This window comes from Ochotona princeps, chromosome 3 (genome assembly GCF_030435755.1).
Source record: "Ochotona princeps isolate mOchPri1 chromosome 3, mOchPri1.hap1, whole genome shotgun sequence".
Taxonomy (NCBI): Eukaryota; Metazoa; Chordata; class Mammalia; order Lagomorpha; family Ochotonidae; genus Ochotona; species Ochotona princeps.
This window is the reverse complement of record NC_080834.1, coordinates 96,276,895-96,298,229: the sequence shown is the minus strand read 5'-3', so window position 1 is coordinate 96,298,229 and position 21,335 is coordinate 96,276,895. Positions and strand designations below refer to the sequence as shown.

The 21,335-nt window shown below is 38.6% G+C and overlaps 1 protein-coding gene across 2 annotated transcripts in view; it reads left to right on the top strand.

The window, feature by feature from the left end:
- Positions 1 to 21,335, top strand: part of IL1RAP (interleukin 1 receptor accessory protein) — a 130,501-nt gene that overhangs the window by 24,154 nt on the left and 85,012 nt on the right. For both annotated transcript variants that reach the window (XM_004577785.3, XM_004577786.2), the window contains exon 2: positions 15,345 to 15,409. In XM_004577785.3, coding sequence (XP_004577842.2) covers positions 15,346 to 15,409 — 64 coding nt within the window. In that variant the 5' untranslated portion in view covers position 15,345. The remainder of the gene's footprint in view (positions 1 to 15,344; positions 15,410 to 21,335) is intronic.

Below are 21,335 nucleotides of genomic sequence, written 5' to 3'. Positions count from 1 at the left end.
GGATCCCATATGGACTCCAGTTCTGGTCCTGGCAGCCCCACTTCCCATCAAGCTCTCTGCTTGTGGCATGGGAAAGCAGTCAAGCAAGGCCCAAGGCCTTGGGACCCTGCATCCCACGCGTGGGAGACCTGGAGGAGCTCCTGGCTCTTGGCTTCGGACTGGCTCAGCTCCAGTCGTTGTGGCTGCTTGGGGAGTGAGCCATCAGACAGAAGATCTTCCTCTCTGTCTCTCCTCCTCTCTGTATATCTGTCTTTCCAATAAAAATAAATAAATCTTAAAAAAAAGAAAAGAAAATTATGGAGAGAATGGAAACGTTATATCTCACGGAGAGAAACCTTGAAGTTTCGTGAAAGAACTAGCTTTGGGAATAGTTTTAGGGCTTGTGGCCACGGGAAGGATATATGTTTGAGTTGGAAGGAATGAATGAAGGGGAACGAAGGCTCGGGTGATGCCTAGCGCAGTCTACATGTGGTCCCTTTGCAGGGAGCCCAGTTGTAGAAGAGTGATGCAGAAAAAGAGTTGGGAGGAAGAGTTTTCCACCAGTCTGGAGGATCCAGGATGTCATCTGAAGCACTAGGATGTGACATATGGGACAATTGTTTCCCCCTTGTCATCCATCACCTTTCGTGGGTGTCCCCATGGCACCCAAGACTTACTAAGACATTCACAGGTAATCATGTTTGCGGTGGTAAACATCACTTCTTTCAGAGTTAGGGAACAAGACTTTAGTGCTTTGCATATTAGTGGATAGGAAGAATATTTACATGAAAAACCTATTAATTTATAGATCAACCTGCTAAATTGATGCATTATTTCCTCTTCCAGAAAAGTTAGAGTAATTAAAGCTATTATTACTTTTTACTTTTTTTCCTGATTATAGTAAAGTCACATGTGGAAAGGATGTTTTCCAGATCCCCTCCTGTGTGTCCTTATATGATTGAAGTGAACAAAACTTCCCCCTTTTTTCTGACTTATGTGTTTATGTGCTGATATAGGAAATGTGTTTAAGTATCAAAAGTAGCTGAATAAGTGAACATATAATCATCACCAATCAACAGTACTTTGGGAGACTCACCTTATTTTCGTCCATCAGCATAGTGGTACATCTCATTTTAGTAATTTGTTATGCCATTGTTCCTCCATTGAGTTCCACAGGAGTGCTTTGGTAAATTATGAAAACAATTTGAATTCCCACTTTTTTCCCAATGAAGATTCATGATCTTTAATGTAAAGATCAGTCATGATCTTAGACAGGTGTAATGGCATAGCAGGTTAAGCTGTTGCTTGTACCATTGCCATTCCGTATGTGTGCTATTTCAAGACCCGGTAGCTTGACTTCTAATTTGTCTTCCTGATACAGTTCCTGGGAAACCAGAGGAGGATGGCCCAAGTCCTTGGGGCCCTGTAGACATGTGCAAAACCCAGAGGAAGCTCCAGGCCCCTGACTTTGGCTTCACATAGCTACAGTCATTATGGCCATTTGGGGAATGGAACCACTGAGGGGAGTGTTACTCTTATTCTCTCTCTCTTGCTCACACTTTACCATTAAAAATAAACAAAAATAAATCTCAATTTTAAAATTACCTTAAGTAGGAGTAATTTAGCATGTGGGAGAATTTGCAAAAAGTTTCTCAAAGCTTGGTCTCTTGCTGGGTGCCTTTTAGTGTTGCAATTCCCCTTTAACTGGAAGAATGTCAGTCAGCATTTCTCAACTGTGCCTAACTGATCCTAAAGCTTTATCGTTTTTGCCAAACATGAATTCGTGAAGTCAGTTAGGTTTGAGGAGTGCTGCCAGTTATTCCTAAGTAATTTCACTGATATTTTTAAATGACCTGGAAGTCATGTGTACAAATATAATTTTTCAGCTTTATATTTTGCCCAATATTTATATGCAAATGTTTCACTAAAACAAAGATGAGCCACCGAATCATAACTTCTCTGAATCATTCTGTAAATCCCTAAAGATTAGTACGTGGCCCTTGGAAAATCCAAGCTAATTTAAGAGTAAAATTTAAAAATATCAAATGGCTTGCATTTAGTGGATGTATTTCTTGGGGTTATAGATTGTTATCCTTGAACTATGAGGATTTTTTTTTAATTATTTATTATTTAACTTCAGTAATTACATTGTATTATGTGACACAGTTACATAGATACTTGGGTTCTCCCCACCCCTCCCCAAACCCTCCCACCATGGTGGATTCCTCCACCTTGTTGCATAACCACAGCTCAAGTTCAGTTGAGATTTCCCCATTGCAAGCGTATACCAAACATAGAGTCCAGCATCTTATTGTCCCGTCAAGTTCAACGGCTTCTTAGGTATACCCTCTCCGGTCTGATGACAGAGCCAGCAGAGTATCATCCCAAGATTTGCGTGAGGATTTCTTGGTAGCTTGGTGACCCTTTAAAATCCTGGTTGTTTCAACAGAGCTGCTACATCTGATATTATTTTCCTGAATCCGAAGAAACACCAGAGGGTACTGAGATAATAAGACATTAATTTTAGCTGCAGATTGCCGTTGTTGCTGACCCTGTGGGGTTACTGTGGAATGAGATTAATTATGCAGATAAGCCACCCTAGGCTTTGGAGTTGAAGTGCCCTGTTGTAATTCATTGCAGGATCCTTCATGTAGCCAGCATATTGATATGATTATTATTCTGCCAAGGTTGTATCCACCCCTAGACAATTACAGAACTGCTTGCCAGCATCTCTCATTGACTTCTTATTTAAAATTCCCAGGACCACGGCAGGGATTCAAGTCCTTTTGTTGGAGACAGCTACAGATCAATAGTGTGCAACAACGTGGGATTTTCTTTAGGACATGACAAGTGCTGAGGGGGTGTGCTAAGTGGAAGATAGACATTCGAATTCCAGTAGAAAATCATGTCTAAATGCCTCGCTGTGTCTAACACAACCAGAATAGAACAACACAACCAGAATAGAAAGGGTGAACACTGTGAGGAGGTCATCGGATTTGGTGTACACATATAGGAGTTCGAACATAGGTTTCCTCATTTATTCCTTGTAGAAGCTTGGGAAAATTGCTGCTTGTTTTTTTTTTTTTTTTCTTGTAAAATTAGAGGAATATCAAGTGCCAGAGTCCTGAAAGTTTAGAGGGGTTTGAAGAAAATATTTGAATCTGACAAAAAGTTTCAAAAATATTTTTTTTGTATTATTAGAAGAAGTTTCTATTCTTGAACTGTCACTTTTGTTGTAACTGAACATACATTTTATTGCCCCATTGCTTGGGCAATGTGCTATACTCCACTAATCACTAACATTGCTATGCAGTGTGGAATGTGGTAGCCAGGCGTTGATGCCATTAGCAGCTCCAAGGAGTGTGTGTCCTTGAAATGATGGACCCCCTCCCCAAGAAAAAATGCTTGTTGCATGGTTTTCAGTAATTCATACTTGAAGGGAAACCTTCATCTTGCTTTTCATGCATTTTCTGTTCTGTTCTTTGTCCAGTCGCGAACAATATTCTTAACTGTTTAAATTTTGTCCTAAATGCCTTTCTTTGTTGTGCATGTTTTTTGTTTGTTTGTTTGTTTACTTTTGAGTGATACCTGTCTTCAGAATGCAAGTGTCACGCTGCCTCCAAGGACCCTCCCCGCACCCTTACCCCAAGGTACAAACTCCTACACTGTGTCCCAACTCCCAAGCTGTCCCGCTGCCTGCCAGTGCAAGCTGTTCTTCCTCAGGATATGCCAACAGTTTGCTTGGATAGATTTGTACACTTAATAATAGCATGAACAAGCACAGCTAAAATGCATCATACTGTTAAAGGAGAAATCATAACAAATACTCTTTTAGATATTTTCCATACACGAACTCGAACAGTGCTCTCAATAGGCATGTGAGGTAGTTGCTTTTATTCTCCCCATTTGGCTATTGGGAAAAATAAGGTATGAACAGATTCATTACCTTGTTCAGTATTCATGGGGCCTATGAAGTAGAGTCAGGAACTGGAATGTTGACTCAAGAGAGTCAGCTCTTCTCATTGTTGGGGAGTTCCTGATTGCCTGGGGCATGCTAAAATTTGTGTCATGCTTTAGCATTTAGCACAGGGGCCCACATGATAGGTGCTCTTACTACTAAATGGCTTAATGCTGGGAAAAAAGCCTCTGACTGGCTTTGGAAGTTACAAAGCTGCATCGCCCCCCCTCCCCCATTCTTGTTAGTATTTTTTTTGTTATGATTTTTGACTTGCCTGTTCACTTGTCAAAGCATTTTAAAATCTCATATTAAGCACTGCTTGAGTACCTCTCTGTGAGAGAATCGTTTTTTTTTTCCTCTCTAAGAAGCTGTATGGCAAAGATAAGGCAAACTTGTTGAAAATAGGGTCTCTTGAGTGTAGTGGTTTATGGATCAGTAGATAAAAACACTATGAAATTCCTGATGAAAGGGGAAATGCATGGTCTTACATTATTGCAATAAAGTCAGCAAGTGTCCAATTTACATGGAAAGAACTGTGGTCAGAGAACACTAGTCTTTCCCCCCCTCCCTCCCTCCATCCAGAGTGATCTGGATAAGGTCATAGCCCAGACTGAGATGGGTGGGTACACATTGCCATCTGTCAGGATGATCTGGGTGCCCAAAAATTAGTGAAAGAAGCCATAGAATTTCCTCAACAGTGACACAGTCTCACACAGACCTCCTCAGTGTTAGTTCATTAGGGGATTTTCTTTAACACTTTAGTTACAGAGACATGATATTTATGTGTACCTAGCCTTTTTGTTTGTTCGCTTGTTGGTCATTTTTTTTTTTGCCTGTGTTAATCGTTAGAAAAAACTGGAATATTGTCTTTGCATTTCAAAGACAAGATTGACAGCGGGAATGAAGAGGAGTCCATGTTCTCCAATAGAGCAAGAATGCCTGAAGAGGAAAAAAAAAAACTGGAGAAAACAATTTCATACAGATAGGACAGTGTGACTCGATATATATTGATTCAAGAAAGTTCTAATGTGATTCTTGACCTCTGTAAAATATTTATTTCATTTTATTTTGGAAGTCAGAATTGCAGAGGCAGAGGAAGAGACACAGAGATTCACCGTGCTCTGGTTCACTCGCAGATGGCTTCCACAGCCAGTGCTGGGCCAGGTGGAAGCCAGGAGCTTCACCCAGGTCTCCCTCGTGGCTGGCAGGGACAGAAGCATTTTGGCCATCTGCTGTTATTTTATCCAGTGTATTAGTAGGGTGCTGAATCAAGACTGGAGCATCCAGGGCACGCACTGGTGCCCAAATGTGCTCTGCTGCAATGACAGCCTTGACCATAACTTTTCTTGATAAAAAGCAAAGAAAAAGCCTGTTTATGAAAACTGGTGCAAACAACCATAAAGGGCATGGCCAAAGTCACTGAGCTACTTAATGCCAGAGTCAGAACTAAGAACCAGCCTCCTCAAAAGACAAGTCTCTCTGTGTAAGTGAGCATGAGGTGCCTTTGGGTACTGCGGGGTCTGAGTAGCACTGACCTGCCTGAGGCTTCCAGGCCCCTTACAGGAGGGGCAGAGAGGCCCCAGTCTGATGAATGATCTCTGGCAAGCTAATCAGTTTTCTGACAGATTTCTTGGTGGGGAGTTAGGGGATAGATAAGGAAGTATTCTGTGAAAAAAATGTGCTGTGAGACCAAGGGTAGCTTCTATCCGTTCAAGCTAATTCTTGAAGACAGGTTCATTTCTTGGGCAGTGGATCTTGATGGAAGTCACAAAACTCAAAATGACACCTGTTTGGTCCAATCCTTGGAGGAGGCTACCGTTTTAGGACAGCCTTTAGTCTTGCTAAATAATGCTGTGTGTGCATGAAGATGCGTGCCAAGTAATGGTGTCAACACCACATAGCTATACCACTGATTTTTTTTCCTTTTTCCTTTATCTACATAAAGAATTGGCTGCAAAATGCTGAAATTCCTGATTCTAAAACAAAAAAAGTGTTTATTTTGATATACTACACAGTTTGGATTAAGGTTTGTGAAACAGGGGCTCCATACATGTTGCATGAATTGAACAGAAATTGATGCTTTAGACGCAGGAACTCAGCCCAGTCAGACCCTGCAGAAAATGTATGACAGCTTGGTCAAGGTTTTGTTACTTGTGGCATTTTTAACAGTGCTCAGAAGGTGCCTTTCTTTGGAGGGTGTCAAACAGTGAACCTGATCTTCAAGCCATCTCTTTGAATTAGAGAAATTGTTAGTGCCCAACTTGCTACATCAGATTTAATAAGAGAAAACCTCAGGTGGCTGAGATGCATTTGTATGCTGGGAAAAGTAATTGATTTCCCAACCTCGGGTGATTGGATCATAGTCCATAAGGTAATCTGACTGTTTTGTGTCTGTGGTGCTTATTTGCGCTTGAACTTCTAATGGCATCATATTACCAGATTCAATTGCCTCCTCCCTTCCTCCCTCACGTGTTGTAAATGCCTTTGCTGCTGTGTTGGTCTCTGGGCTGTGGGCGAACTTCATGAGAGCAATTTCATTCCCACCTCCTTCTTCAATCTGTGTATAGAGTTTGGGGAATAATTGCTGAACGAGTTAGATGAAATATTAGATCTTCTCATCAGAAATTTGTATCTCTCCAGCCATGAAGTTCCTAGGTGATTCCCTGTCAAAAGTATAGAATTGGTCGGCTTCTTGGTTTAAAATTTTACAGGTGAATATGGCATATTTATGTGCTCTATAAATATATTTGCAAAATTATATGTATATATGATAGATTTGTATGATATACACACATACACGCAGGATACTTCAAAAGGCTATGAGAATTTCCGTTACTTTTATTCATAGTTTACATTTTCCTGTACTTTTTGATGAGCCATTGTGTGCATGTGTTTGTACATGTGTGTACTCTATCTTTCTGTTAACATTTTCTGCTGCTCTACTCTTTACCATCACATAAGCAAATTTTGACATACTAACAAAGTGCATAAGTATTGAATGTGCATCTTGCTGATTCTTTAAAAATTACATTGCCAACTAGCCGTCACCTCACCATTGAATACCAGACCCTGGAATCTAGGTCTTGCCCTTCTTTGTCATTATCCCCAAAGCTATTCTATGTTCTGATTTAAATTACATAACTTGCAAAATATTCCATGTAGCCTTTAGTATTTCTACTCTTTGAACTTATTTTAAATGTAAGCCAAATACATGAAAAAGAAGTGTAGCTTATTTCACATTAAGTACCAGCCTTAATGATACTTTATATTGGTGTCGCTCTTTGTAATTCTAACATTTCTTTCCATATGTTATCCATAGCAGCATCTGATCCTCTGCATTCACTCTGCCAGATGAATACGACAGGGATTTTTAACTTCTGTTTTAAAAATGAGAATTTGAGGCCAGCAGAAAATAAATCTATTGGATAATAATTTTGCAATTTTCTGTTTTATTATAGGGCTTATCATGACAACCTTGGCTTTTCTTCTAATTATTTATTTTTATTTTTTTGGAAATATTTATTCATGCATTTTTTATTGGAAAGGCAGATATACAGAGAGAAGGAAAGACAGAGAGAAAGATCTTCCATTCACTAGTTCACTCCCAAAGTGGCCGCAATGCCTGGAGCTAAGCTAATATGAACCTAGAAGCCAGGAGCTTCTGCTGGGTACAGGGCACCAAGGCTTTGGAACATCCTCTATACTTTCCAGGCTACATGCAGGGAGCTGGATGGGAATGAAGCAGCTGGGACTCGAACATGCACCCACATGCAGTCCTGGTGCATGCAAGGCAAGTATTTAGCCACTAGACTGTCATGGTGGGCCCTGTTCTAATTTATAAAACCAAGTTTAACTGTGATTATCTTCTTTGAAATATGTTGGAAATAGTATAAAACACTCAAAAAGCAGAATGTTAAAATCTTGAATAATAGCCAGTTGTCAACTTGAAACAAGTTACTTTGTGACTTCTTGTCTATGACTGGCATTATCTGGCTTTACGGGTTTTCAAATGACTCACCTTTATTATCCCACTTTTTTAAAGCAAACTGGCATTTGCCGAGCCAGTGCATGCTCCTGAGGGTGCTAAGGGATTATGGATTACATTCCTCTCCTCCAGTGATTAGGCCAGTGTTGGCCTCAGTCATCCCACATCTTTGAGTGTCCCTAAATAGAGAAGCCATAAGGACCAACATTTCCACTCGAGAGACTACAATGGATTGTTGTTCCTGATTTCATTTATAAGTATCCATAAACACGTAGCACATTTGTCTTAAATTAATCTGGAAGACAAGGAGAGGGGCTTATGTTACGTGTTAATGTGAATATCTGTCGCTTCTATTCGCAGGCTGTCTGAAATCACACAGTTAGTTCAAGAACTCTGGAGGTCAGAGCCCTTTTAAAATTGCTCTTTCACCTTCCTGGCACTGCAAACCCAGTTCTAGTTCTCTTGTGAGGCCCAGAACTTCATGACATTTCTTTCCTCACACTGTGGAGCACATTGCTATTCAAAATACTGAAGGACAAAAGGAAATCAATCTAGTCATTCTATTCCAAACTTCTAAGGCCAGCAGGTGGTACATTATGTTATACATATCCTCTCAGATTTCCAAGCACTTTGAAGCTATTTAGTAAGAAAGGAGAAGGCAGTTTATAAGAGCAGTGTGGTAATGTTGTCTGGTGTGAACTTTGACTCTGCTGGTTTGGTAAGCTGGAAGGGCAGTTCATTGATCTCTCTTTTTGCCTCTACTGGCTAGACTTTTCTGGAACATTCTGTACTTAACTACAGGATCACGTCATTTCAAAGTCATTTCAAAGTTGGTGTTGAAAATAGATACAATATTCAGGTTAAAATGGTCTTATTTGTTTAAGCTGTCTAAAAGAGTTCACAAATTCTTTGTTGATCTAAAAAATCTTTATTAGGGAAATGTGTCACTTTAGAATATATTTTGGCATTTTTAATTAAATGATAATGAAAGACTTATTTCAGAGTATAGCTCTATGAATTTGAACCATGCATTAAATTATATAACAGTGACCACAATCACGCTAAACGGCTTTCTCTCTTAAATTTATTAGCTTTTTATTTGAGAGGCAGGCTTATAGAGAGGAGAGACATATCTTCCGTCAGCTGGCTCATTCTCCAAATGGCTACAATAGCTGGAGTTGAGCTGATGTGAAGGTGGGAGCCAAGAGCTGCTTCCTGGCCTCTCATATGGGTTCATGGGCACATGTATCTGAGCTATCCTCACTGCCCTCTCAGGCCATAAATAAGGAGCTGGATTGGAAGTGGAGCAGCCAGGATACAAACCAGTAGCCATAGTCGGATGCCAGTGGTGCAAGGTGGAGAATCAGCCTGTTGAGCCACTGCGTTGCCTCAGATACTAAGCCTTTCCATCTTTCTAGACAGATTCTTTTGCAGTCCCGCTCACCATCATCCTTAACATTAGGACTTGTTCTTACTCTCACTCCAGTTACATAGTTTTAAGGATTTTCCTTAAATGGAATCACACATACAGAACGTAATCTATTTTTCTTGAAGATTTGTTTATTTGATGAACGAAATGATAGAAAAGGAGGGAGAGCAGAGGAAGTGAAAGATATTCCAACTGCTAGTTCACTCTGCAGTGTCTAAAGCAGCCAGGGGCTGGGCCATCCTGAAGCCAGGGGCCAGGAACTCCAACTGAGTGGATGGTGGGGCTACATATCTGCTGCTTTTCCAAAATGTATCAGTAGAATCAGATGAGAAATAGAGCACTCAGATCCTGAGCCAGCATTCCTGTATGGGATGCTGCCGGGCAGTGAGTTTAACCTGTTGCACCACTATACTGGCTACTAGAAGACAACCTTTCAAAACTGGCTTCTATCATTTGATGGAAAACTTTGAGATTCATCCCTATAGCTATAATAGCACATAGTATAAAGGATTTTTGTTTAACATTGTGAAATAATATTCAGTTTTCTTGTATGTAGTCATTGGCTGATCAGTTCACTTATTGATTGGCATTTCTTTCGAGACCTGTGAATCAAGAAAGCTGCTGTAAATTTCTAAGTACAACATTTCAAGTTAATTTTAAAGCTTTTGTTTCTCTTGAATAAGACACTGAGCAGTAAAAATGCTGGGTTACATAATTACGCTAACACTATGCTGGACTTAAAAGAATCCACCATTTTTTTTCCAGAGACATTGCACCATTCTGCATTGATCTAATATGAAAATCCTCATTTTTTTGCATGTTTGGCAGCACTTGGCATTGTCAACATGTTTTTTAAACTTTCAGCCATTCTGTATGGCATGTTGTGGTTTCGTTATATATTTTACTAATGAATAATAAATTGAACATCTTGCCACGTGTATTTGCTTTCTTCAGTCTTTTTGGTTAAGCTGTCTTCCATAACTTTAAAATGAATTTGTGGTTAAAATTGTTCTCAACATTTAGACCTTTTGCATATAAATTCAACAATTGGTTTTTCTGCATCAAAAATGTCTTGCTGACTTTTAAAAACATGAGTTAACTAAAACTGTAGGTCAATCATGGAAGTTTGACATTTCCCCTATGTTGAGTTTCTCAATTCATGCATATGGTGCACTTCATGTATTAGTTTCTCTTAAGACTGAAGCAAACTACCCACAATTTGGTTATATAAAAACCAGCACTTTTGGGGCCAGTGCCACAGCATAGTAGGCTAAGCTTCAATCCGTTGTGCTTCTGGAATCCCAGTGGGACAAAGGTTTTAGTCCAAGCTGCTCCGCTTCCAATCTAGCTGCATGTTACTGAACTGGAAAAGCAATGAAGGATGGTCCAATTCTAGGATCCCTGCACGTATGGAATCCACATGATAAACCCATAAAAAGCTCCTGACATCTGGTTTTGGATCAGCTTTGTTTTGATCATTGCAGCTATTTGGGGAATCAACAGGCAGATGGAAGATCTCTCTCTCTCCATCTCTCTCTCTCTCTCTCTCTCCACCCCTCTTTCTGTCTAAAACTCTGTTTTTCAATAATAATAACATAAATCTTAACAACAACTACAACAACAAAGACATTTTCTGGGTCAGAAGTTCAAGGACAGTGTGACCTTGTGAATTCCTTGTTTAGGGTTTTATGAGGCCATATCGGAGGTGTCAAAGTCTGTGCCCCTTCTGTAGGCTCTAGAGGTGAATTCATTTCAGTTTCCTGAACAGTCATAGGACTATTCAGATTGTCCATTTCATTTAAGTTTGGGTTTGGCAGTTACTAGTTTTGTGATATCAGTCCACATCTGTCATGTAATATCTGTTTTTAGAGATTACTTATTGCCCCTTTAGTTCTGTAATCAGTAGCCAATCATCTTGACTGTGCTCAGTTGGTAAGGTTTTCTCCTCTATCTCCCTCACCCCAACCTAAAATATCTAGAAAAAGAAAGGAGTCGTGTAATGTAAAGATAAGCAGAGGGATCATCTTATGATTCAAAAAACAGAAGATGAAGAATTTTTAAAACCTTCCTGATCTTTATTTGTTAAGTGGAGTAGTGCCATGTTCTTCCAAGACTTGTTTACTAACTGGTCTGAAAACAACACACAGGCAAGATCTGCTGAAATGTCTTGCTATTTGGAAAATGGAAATGGAGGAATCTGGTGGTATCGGGAAGCTAGGAAAGGATTTGGCAGCAGGCTGTTCCCTCGTGTATGGAGTTGGTGAGAGTTTGTGTCAAGGTGTACTCAGCCCAGTTTTCAGTGGATCAGTCATAGGAGAGGACATATGTGACTGTTGCAGAAATGAAGCAGTAACAAAGAAGTAATAATAACTTCGTTGTTGTAGGAAGTTTAGCCAACTTAAAGCAAGACCTTATCAGGAACAAGTACTTGGCTGGTCAGTTTGATGGAGTCATTATCAGTGGAGCTCAGTGTGGAATTGAGGAACTGAGGTGGAAAAAAAGTTTTGTGACCTGTTGAAATGCTGATGTGAAGAGCATGGCTGTGCAAATGGTGATTCTGTATTTGGGCAGCATGCCCCGTTGCAGTCAGTCACTTCCTGGTCCCTTGAGAGAATCCAGTGGTCACAGTGACTCAAAATAAGGAGATGTTGGAGATAATCAAATGGGCAATCCAGAGAATAGAAAGCTTGAGTCTCAGTTAGACATCAGTGTTTTGGATGCATGGTCATATTTATCCTTAACATTGTTGTTAATTAATTACATAGAATTCAATACATAAAAATATTTGCAAGATGATACTGGCATCCAAATAGATATTTGCAAAACAATGGTGGTACATACAAGAGAAATACCAATACATAAGGGGGGAGATGTGAAAATGATCATACAGCAAATAGAAAAAAAATAGTGCTGTAAAGACTGACCGGAAATTTATTTTATGCAGTTTCCAGTCATCTGATGCAAGTGCAGTGTCTGTTGGATGCCATCACCTAAACTGTAATTCAGAAACTGGGAGGCCCTGCATTAGTCAGTGTGTTCCTTTGCTTTCTGGCTGTTTCTACATCTCTGGCCAGCATCCTGTCAAGCTAAAAAAAGGAACCCAGAATGTGTTAATATTTACAGTAATACAATTGTAGGTTTGGGTACAAGATGATAGTAAATGATCCTGAAATCTTGGTGCGTTTTCAGATCTGCTAACCACCTCCTGCTAAACTTGGTATCTTCATTTTGTCAAAACCAGCCTGCACCATCTCAGTTTCTTTTCAGTGTGCTTTATTCTAATCCATCACGGGGTAAGAATGATTCTGGACCTGTATTTGCACATAGGTCTTCTTTAGATTAGCTCTACCTGGGTGACCTGACTCTTGACTGCCTGTGGCATAATCCAGTTACTTTGAGGAATATTAATTAAAGTCCTCAATCACACTAATTAGAATGTCTTCGAAGTGTTGCCTTAGGATTTCAACAGCTTATAAACAGGCAAATTGGGAAAAATCTAGAGCTGTGTGTGTACATGTGTTTTTTAATAGCCAAATCAACTTGAGTGGCCTGAGTGCTTTGATATACAGGGGTACTGAAGCTAAAATTTCTTTGTATTGAATTGCAGTGAATTATCTCGTTGCTCTTGATGACAAGGATTAATGCAGGATTATTCATTATTTTATTAATGACTTAGATGAAGGCATAGGTAGCATGTTGATCAAGTTTGTATGAGACACAAAGTCAGAAGGATAGCAATAATTGTGATGACAGTCTTGGGAGCTAAAACATCTTCAAGACAGAATTTACTGGCAACACATCTGTTTTGTGTGGTAAAGTGATTTCAGAAAACCATTACTTGATGGTTATATCGTCACAAAAATAAGAAAACTCCAGTGTTTCGCTATTTGGTATTTAAGGTAAACTACAAATGCTTAGATTGCTAATCAGTGCCTTGCCACAGTCTGGTCCTAACACTCTTCTTTCCAACTAAATCTTCTGCAGTTGTAATCTTCTGTGCTTGAGCAAGACTGAATTATTTATGGTCAATTTCCTATCTGTGTTCCTTCCTATCATTATCTTTGAACACTATTCTCCATCAAAGATTTCTTTTACACAATTTCCATTGTAAACATCTAAATCAGTTCTTGTTCAATTCAAAACGCACCACTTTCCTTTTGTGTGCTTTGATAGCTCACCTGGAGTAAGCTCTTGCCTTTGCTATTCTTCACAGTAACACTTATCTGTTGTTCTCTATTTTCACCACTTTTTGCTTTGGATTGCCATTATTTTCTCTATACACATGTAAGTCCCTGCTAGACTTTGCCCAGCCCTAGAACGGCTGCCAGATAAACAGTCACATCTCCTAAGCTTCCCTGCTTGTGTATATCTTATACATAGTAGATGATTGTAAAGAGGTGTGTATAGGATTTAATCCCTACTGAAGAGAAGTGCTTTAGGAAGGTCCTGCATCTTCTTAACATAGGCCCCTGCAGTTATAGCTCTGTCACTTAAAAACAGAAAATGCTCAGTGGATGCTTTATGAATATGTGAATGAATGATGGAGGAGATAATGTATATGAATGAGAAAGGAGTGGCAGTGAAAACAAAGAGTCATTTAATATGTGATATAAACACTTGTTTGTAATAGAACAGCTCACCTGTGATTTGTTTATAGACATTCTGAAGCAAGAAGCATGACACGAACCAGACTTTTGGTGATGTGTGGTCAAGGGAGATGCATTTTAAGTGTTAAATATTTGAGGAAATGTATTTATCCCAATTGATTGTTGTTCATGTATATGTGTTTTAAAACATTACATGGTGCTCTACAAATGTACACACCTTTAAAATATTTGTGAAAATATTGAAAAAAGTGAAGTGACAGCCTCTGAAAACTTTTCATGTCCTTTAGTATGACCACATAGATTTGATTGCTTGGGCAACAACAATTTATAGCATTTGATTAAATGCAGCGCTTTTAATTGACCTATTTTAATTGATATTATTTGAATGCAGGATATATTTTATTTATTTCTGGCTTTTTTGTTGTTTTTGGCTGATGGACCTGTGGATATGAAATTTGTGACACAGACTGTTTGGGATAATAGACTTTGTAGTTAGCCTGATGTGGTTATAAATCTCACTTGGGTTATTTAAGAGAAATATGATTGGAGCATGTTATCAAGACCCTCTGTAAACATCCATATATGGCTGCTATGTTTAAAACAGGAAGCAGAGATATTGAGCATTGCATTTCCTGCTCACCTGCAGCTTTTACTTATTACACTATAGAGAAATTATCACTGACCACATATGTCCATAGAAAGAATAACAACACAGTTGTTAAACCTATAGGACTTCTGCATTAAAAATAACGCAACTAAATGCAAAAGTGTGGTTCTTAGCAGTTGGCAGTTGCAACTGTGTATCAATAGAAAAGCTGAAATTTGCGGAATTGTGTGCCTGCCACATTATTTGCGTGTTTCAGTGAGATGAGGAGAGTGAGAGCAGCAGGGCAAGACTGGTCTCTCTTTTCCGTTCATATGAATTCAGAGCATCGGGATTAAGGATTTCTAGCTTTTTTACTCATCTCTAAGATGGAAAATTACCTGAATCATGAAATGGTTCCAATTTGGAACAGACCAAACAATTATGAAGAGGAGCAAGGTCAGATTTTTCTGTCAGAGAGGTATCTCCTGTTGAAAACTTTAGACGGATGTTTGCTGACTGATACCTGCAGACATCATGAATCTAGTACTTTCTAGCTAAAGAATATTTGTTCTATTATTTAAAAATTGTTCAGCTTCCTTCATCTTATGTATCAAGGAGGTTAAAAACAAATAGCAAAGCAAAACAAAGCCTATGGTGTTGATTGTTCTTGATAATTATGCTTACTATCATAAAAAGTTCCTGGTCTTATGGTCAGAATTCATGTGTACTAGCTATTGTTATTTATGCAGTTAATAATTTCAAGTACTCTCCTAAGCTTACCGTTATGTTTATGTCAACAGGATGAGACTTCTGTGGTGTGTGATGAGTCTCTGTTTCTGTGGGATCCTGCAAAGTGATGCCTCGGGTAGGTGATCTGATGATCTGTTACAATGCAAGTCATATATTAGGAAAGGAAGCTATCCCTTTTTCACAGAATGAATTTAAAAGACCATAGTATTCCTCAAATATATTTTCCTGTTGTCGTTGTGCAAAATTAGATGTCTAATGAAACCATAAAACCTTGGTGATGGAAGGTTATATGGATATATCTGAGGTCTTCAAGGTTTGCACTGTACCTGGAGATCTGGTCTGGTGTTTATGAAAACAGTGCATGTTCATTGTCTTGGCACCTAAGCCAGCAAGAGTGATGTTTCTATCCCCTTTTCATGGTCTCTGGGAAAGAAAAGGCATTGCCATAATTTCCAAACTTAAGCAACTGGTGAAATTAGCCTCAGTAGCAGAAGTCTATCGAGGCATTTAAAAAATGTTTTTGCTCATGCTGGTTAAGTGCAGGAAAAGAAGCACTGTTTTCTTCAGACTTTTTGGAGTTCCTTCATGAAAGTGGATAGGGAAGACTTTTATTGGATTTGAATATTTAAACTCAGCCATCATGTAGCTGAATCATCTGAAATTGGAGGTGAAACGCATTTGGTATTAGAAAGTTCATCTTTTGAGGCTTCTCTTATCTTCACAATTACTGGTCAGAGAAACTTTGCTTGCCTCTGAGCAGGGATCACGTACGTGCAGACTTTTATGTGTTTGGACTTATCAAATGGCTAGGAAAAAAAATTTAGTATGGAAAACAGAAATCTGTTATTTCCGTATATTTCTTTGGTTCAGTTGCTTGACTGAAACAGAAAATGCCTAATGTAGTGATTCTCTAAGTCTAATGCAGGTAATTGAAGGAGAATTCATTTTAAAAAGCTTTCCACTTGTTACACCGTTGAATGTCTTCGACTATCGTCTTGATAGCATTGCTTTAGTTGCTGTTCCATGTGAGAGCCCTTCAGAAATGTTAAGTCAGTGATCAGACACCTATGTCCCCAGAGTTCCACAATGTACATCTCCAACTAATTTTCACATGACATGAAGTATAGCCCTCCTAACATCCTGATCGTCTTTTCTGAGTGTGTTTGAGTTTTTCTGCAACACTTGAAAGTATTGTATTAGGAGTCAAAAATAGCACCAAAGGAAAGGTATAACTAGGACAGTACAGCTCAGTGCTGGAAGTAGAGATAACTTCTAAACTTAATGGCCTTTGGGACTTCATAGAGGAACAGTCATAATATAACCAGGACTGATATTCTGCTGGGATACATTGGTCCACAGCCTGATGGATACTAACCCAGCATTGAATTGAATACTACATTTGGTTTAGTGAGCCATTTAATATCCTGATTTTAAATATGTTGATTTTTCTTAAATATGAGGTACATTTAAATGCTGGTTATAGTCTGTTTTTATTTTAGTTCTACATTTGAATGTTATTTGCTCATAATGTGCTTTTTTGACCATCTTAGCTAAAGTAATGCTGCCAGGGCTCACTGTCCCTCTATTCTGCTTTAGTTTGGTTTCTAACACTTGGCATTTCCAGCTGGTAGACTGAACCTCTTTCTTTCCTCCTCTTTCCTCTGCTCCCCTTTCTTCTTGTTTATTCTCCTCCAACTTTTTGTCCATTTTCCCTTCCTTCCTGTTTCCCACTCCCTTTACCTTCCTACTTACCCCCTCACCCACTGATTTTAAGCCAAGGGCTAAACTTTGCCCACTTGTTTAGTATCCAAGCCCTTGGAATCATGATTAGCACATGGAGACCAAGTAGGTGCTCAATGCGTTTATATTGGCTGGGTGAACAAAAGTTCTTTTATGTCTTCTTTTGTCCCCAAGTTTGACCAATTCTTTTATGAAAATGTTTAAATCCATATCAATAATCCATCAGTGTGATTTTACATCCTGCCTGACCTTGAGGAAAAAAAGGAAGAGGTAATGTGTTATCTTGTTAAGTGGTCATGGAAATCTCAGAAGTGACTGGTGGCTGGTACCTCCCTAGTGTTTTTAGCTATATTGCCTTTCTGAATGACCTTTACTGTAATCAGCCCAAGAAATTCTCACCCCCCCACCCCTACCCTAATCCTGTTGGTAAGTGAGCTTTCTTCCCAGGAGTTGTGACTCATAATTCTGCCAAGGGAAGCGGACTTCTTGAATGAGATAAGTTCTCATACCAGCTCCATTGAGTCACCAACTGAGCAGGAAACATGTTGTAATCCCCTCAGCCCATCTGGCACATGCTCATTTGCCTTCTTCATGAAGAGGTGAATTGTACTGTCAGTGATGCACTTCCTAGTTTGAGGGGGAGAAACAAAAAGGAACCATTGTTGACAAAAATAAAAGAATCAACTGGCTCTGGACTACCAGGGGAAGAAAGGAATCATTGCACATCCTGAAGGATCAACCAAGTTCTCTGTGTGTGAAGGTGTTGACCTTGATGAGAGTGGAGATGTTGGAAGACTTACTAGTCTTGCATGTGAATCTCTGTGTTACAGGTTTTCAGTTTATTGGAAATTTAGTTGATCTGAAGGAAATAAGGGGACTATCTTTTAAATCTTCCAGTACTCTTCATGCATAGGCTATTATGTTGTAGTTTATTTTCTTATTCTGAGCCTTGCCATTGGATCCTCCTTTCAAGGGAAGTCTCATATTTAAGGAAGGGCTGTACTATTGTAATAATACAGGGGAAATCAATGGGTGTGACATGTCAAGTAATGATAATAACAAATTAAAAAAAGAAGCCAGTGATTCCTTTTAAGTATTTAAAAATTGGGTAATTATACTGATAATATTATGGTCATGTTGTAGTTAATATTATTATTATTATTGTTAAAATTCTCTTTGCTGAAAAAGTAGGTTTTATTTTATATATTCAGAGTAATTCATTGCATGCATTGGTACTAAATATACCCCACCTCCTTTTCTTTATTTTGTTATTCCTTTTCTACAAAACTTATGGTATCTCTGACTCCAACTAGTATCTCAGTTTCTGATACTCATGCTATTTTTGCTATATGTACTTGCTAAAACATGAACAACTTAGAAATAAGATTAAGATGCAAGGGACCAAAAAGAATCATCATTTTGCTAACAGTTGAAGAATCCCTCAGTATTAACTGTGTTTTCTAGATAAGGGATGTGTTTGCACCCTATCCCAACACGCTTCCCCACAACATTTCTTCAGCAGGAAATCACTATAACCCTAACCTCACCATGCAAGATTTCCATTTTCACTTGTTCAAAATGAATAATGAGCTATCCTACATTCCCCTTGTGTATGTCACTGGTCACACATAGACAAATCAAGCCATTAAAGCTGCCTTTAGAGTAAAGTAGCTGTTTAGAAGTTGGGACATCAAGTGGAGGAAAGAACAAAAACAGTACAAGATACGATATGGTGTATTGAGATCATATATCCATATCTAAATTATTTGGTACACAAATCACATTAAAATATACCATGTATTGTCTCCCTAAAATGAGCACTTGCAGATTTTTGAATTTAGCTTTTTATTTCAAAGTCAGTGGACAGTCAACTATATGAACATTCTATGTGTGAGAGATTCCACGGACTTTAATAGCTTAGGTGATAAAAAAGCATGTATTGTCTCCCTAAAATGAGCACTTGCAGATTTTTGAATTTAGCTTTTTATTTCAAGGTCAGTGGACAGTCAACTGTATGAACATTCTATGTGTGAGAGATGCCATGGACTTTAATAGCTTAGGTGATAAAAAAGCTGTAGAAGTAGCCTAAGTGCCTGAAGCTCCTGGTGGCGTACCTGATAGAACTGGAATTGGAAGGCTACCTTGACTCCTCAAAGAATTCTTTCTCCTTTATACTGAATTGCCTCCTTTTAGGACTTTGATCTGCTAATGGAAGTAAGATCTTCTGATGTCTCTTCCATTATGTTTTTATAAAATATCCAGGGGATAGGAATAATCTACCAACTTTAGACAGTGAATCATACCATGCAGAATAAATAAGTGAAAGCACTGTGGCAATTGAGAGACATTGATGTAAATTCTGCTTCACTTGGGTTGTTTCATGATGTTAAAGGAGTCATTTCATGTGTTTTTGTCTCTGTGTCCTTATCTTTAACCAACCAGCCAACCAACAACAGTGACAGCAGAATCTTCCCGTTGCATCTTCTTACGTTGTATTAGGCAATATCATGCACTATTGGACTCTTGATAACTTCGCTCCATCCTCTACTTAGCACGCATTTGACAGCCTACATTATAATCCCAGGTAGAAAAGGGAAGTTGCTTGTTGTAGAGTCTTGAAGTAGAATTTGAAAGAAAGAATATAAAATAAGTAACAAATAGAATAACACATGTTAACAGGAAATCTTGCTGGGGAAGATAGTATAATCAAATAACTGCTTTTTCTCTACGAGGAGCTAAATCTCTTAGTTGGGAAGAAAATAGTGCAGGGCCACACAAAGGATAATGTGAAACTGTTTAGAAGCCAAACTGAAAGGTAGGTTGGGAATCAATTATGAAAGATGGGGATCCCATCAGGTAATGAGAATAATTGTATCCAACATATTTAAATATAATTGACTTTAAGGAGCCAGTCAGTCTTTCTTCTTCAAGGACATATGTTTTTAATGCTATATGCAATGTTTCTTTCAGCCTTTGGCAAGAATTCAATTTGCTGCCAGCCCCAGTGGCCTCATTTTATTTCAATGTGTCTTTTGAAAACCTCCACATTCAGATGTACTTATGACATTCAGTTCTGCCTCAGCTGCCCACGGTTGGTCATCCTGAACACTTCTCATTTCTGTGCAGTATAGTCCAAACATTTGGAGAATGTTTGAATTCCATTTTGTTTTATTCCTTGGACTAATGCTCATCGAAATTACAGAACTTCACCCTATTGTCCTTTAAACACTGTTCTTTGGTAGCATACCTCTTCTTTTCTGTTTTGTTTGTTTTGTTCTGCATTAAGTTGCTTTTCTGTTTTGAAATACACTGTTTTCAGTTACTTATTTTTCCCAAGGGTGACTATTCTGTATCTTGATAACTGAGAGACTAGAATATTACAATTTATTAGCTTGATGTTGACATGACAAATAAGCACCTTCTTGTATCAAAGTTTATGTTTAGAAAATGACCCATTTCTTTCTTCACATGGCTTTGTTTGTTAAGAGACACCCAAAGTTTTGGAGGAAATCTATGGGCACATGTAGTGGCAGGTAGCAATAAATATCTGTTCTGCTCTTGGAATCATGTCTGTTTCTGCCATTTCCTCTTGCTCCTTCAAATAACTTGCTGCCACAGAACCTAATACAACCAGGTATCTGCCGTCACAGGACTCACTGCCAGGGCAGGTCTTAATTTTTACTCCAGTATTTTACATTTTTTTCCTGTTTATCTGATGAGTTTCATTAGGAAATAAAACTAATTATCACTGAAAATAATGTGATGATTGTCCTGTTTTAAATCCACTGGAACTTCAGTCTCTTCTCCTTTATTTTTGAGGGACAGAGAAAAAAAAGGATACATTTTCTAAATCTGGAAACTGGAACACTAGCTTCAAGTACTTGTAGTCCAGTCCCATCAAAGATGATGTACAGAATTGCTTTATTATCCTTCTGGAATAGTAGAAGCACTGAAATACAAAATGGCAAAAAATTAAAGGAAAAGAGATGAAGTAATCACCATCCATAATAATCTAGACTTGAATATCTTATCTTGTTTTCTTGAATTTTATTTCTCTTTCTGCCATAGTTTAAATCTGAAACACATCAGCCCATCTTGTTTATATAATTTGATCATTCCTGAGATGTTCTCTGGGAGAGAGAGATGTGCATTGTCATGTGTATACCAAGGTTTTCTCCCCCCTCCTTTTTCTCATCCTTGTCTCATGTAGTGCATTGTTAAATGCTGTAAGATTTAGGCTTACTGGGTTATTCATGTATGATGCACCAGATGGGAATATTGGCAGTATCTGATTGGGGCAA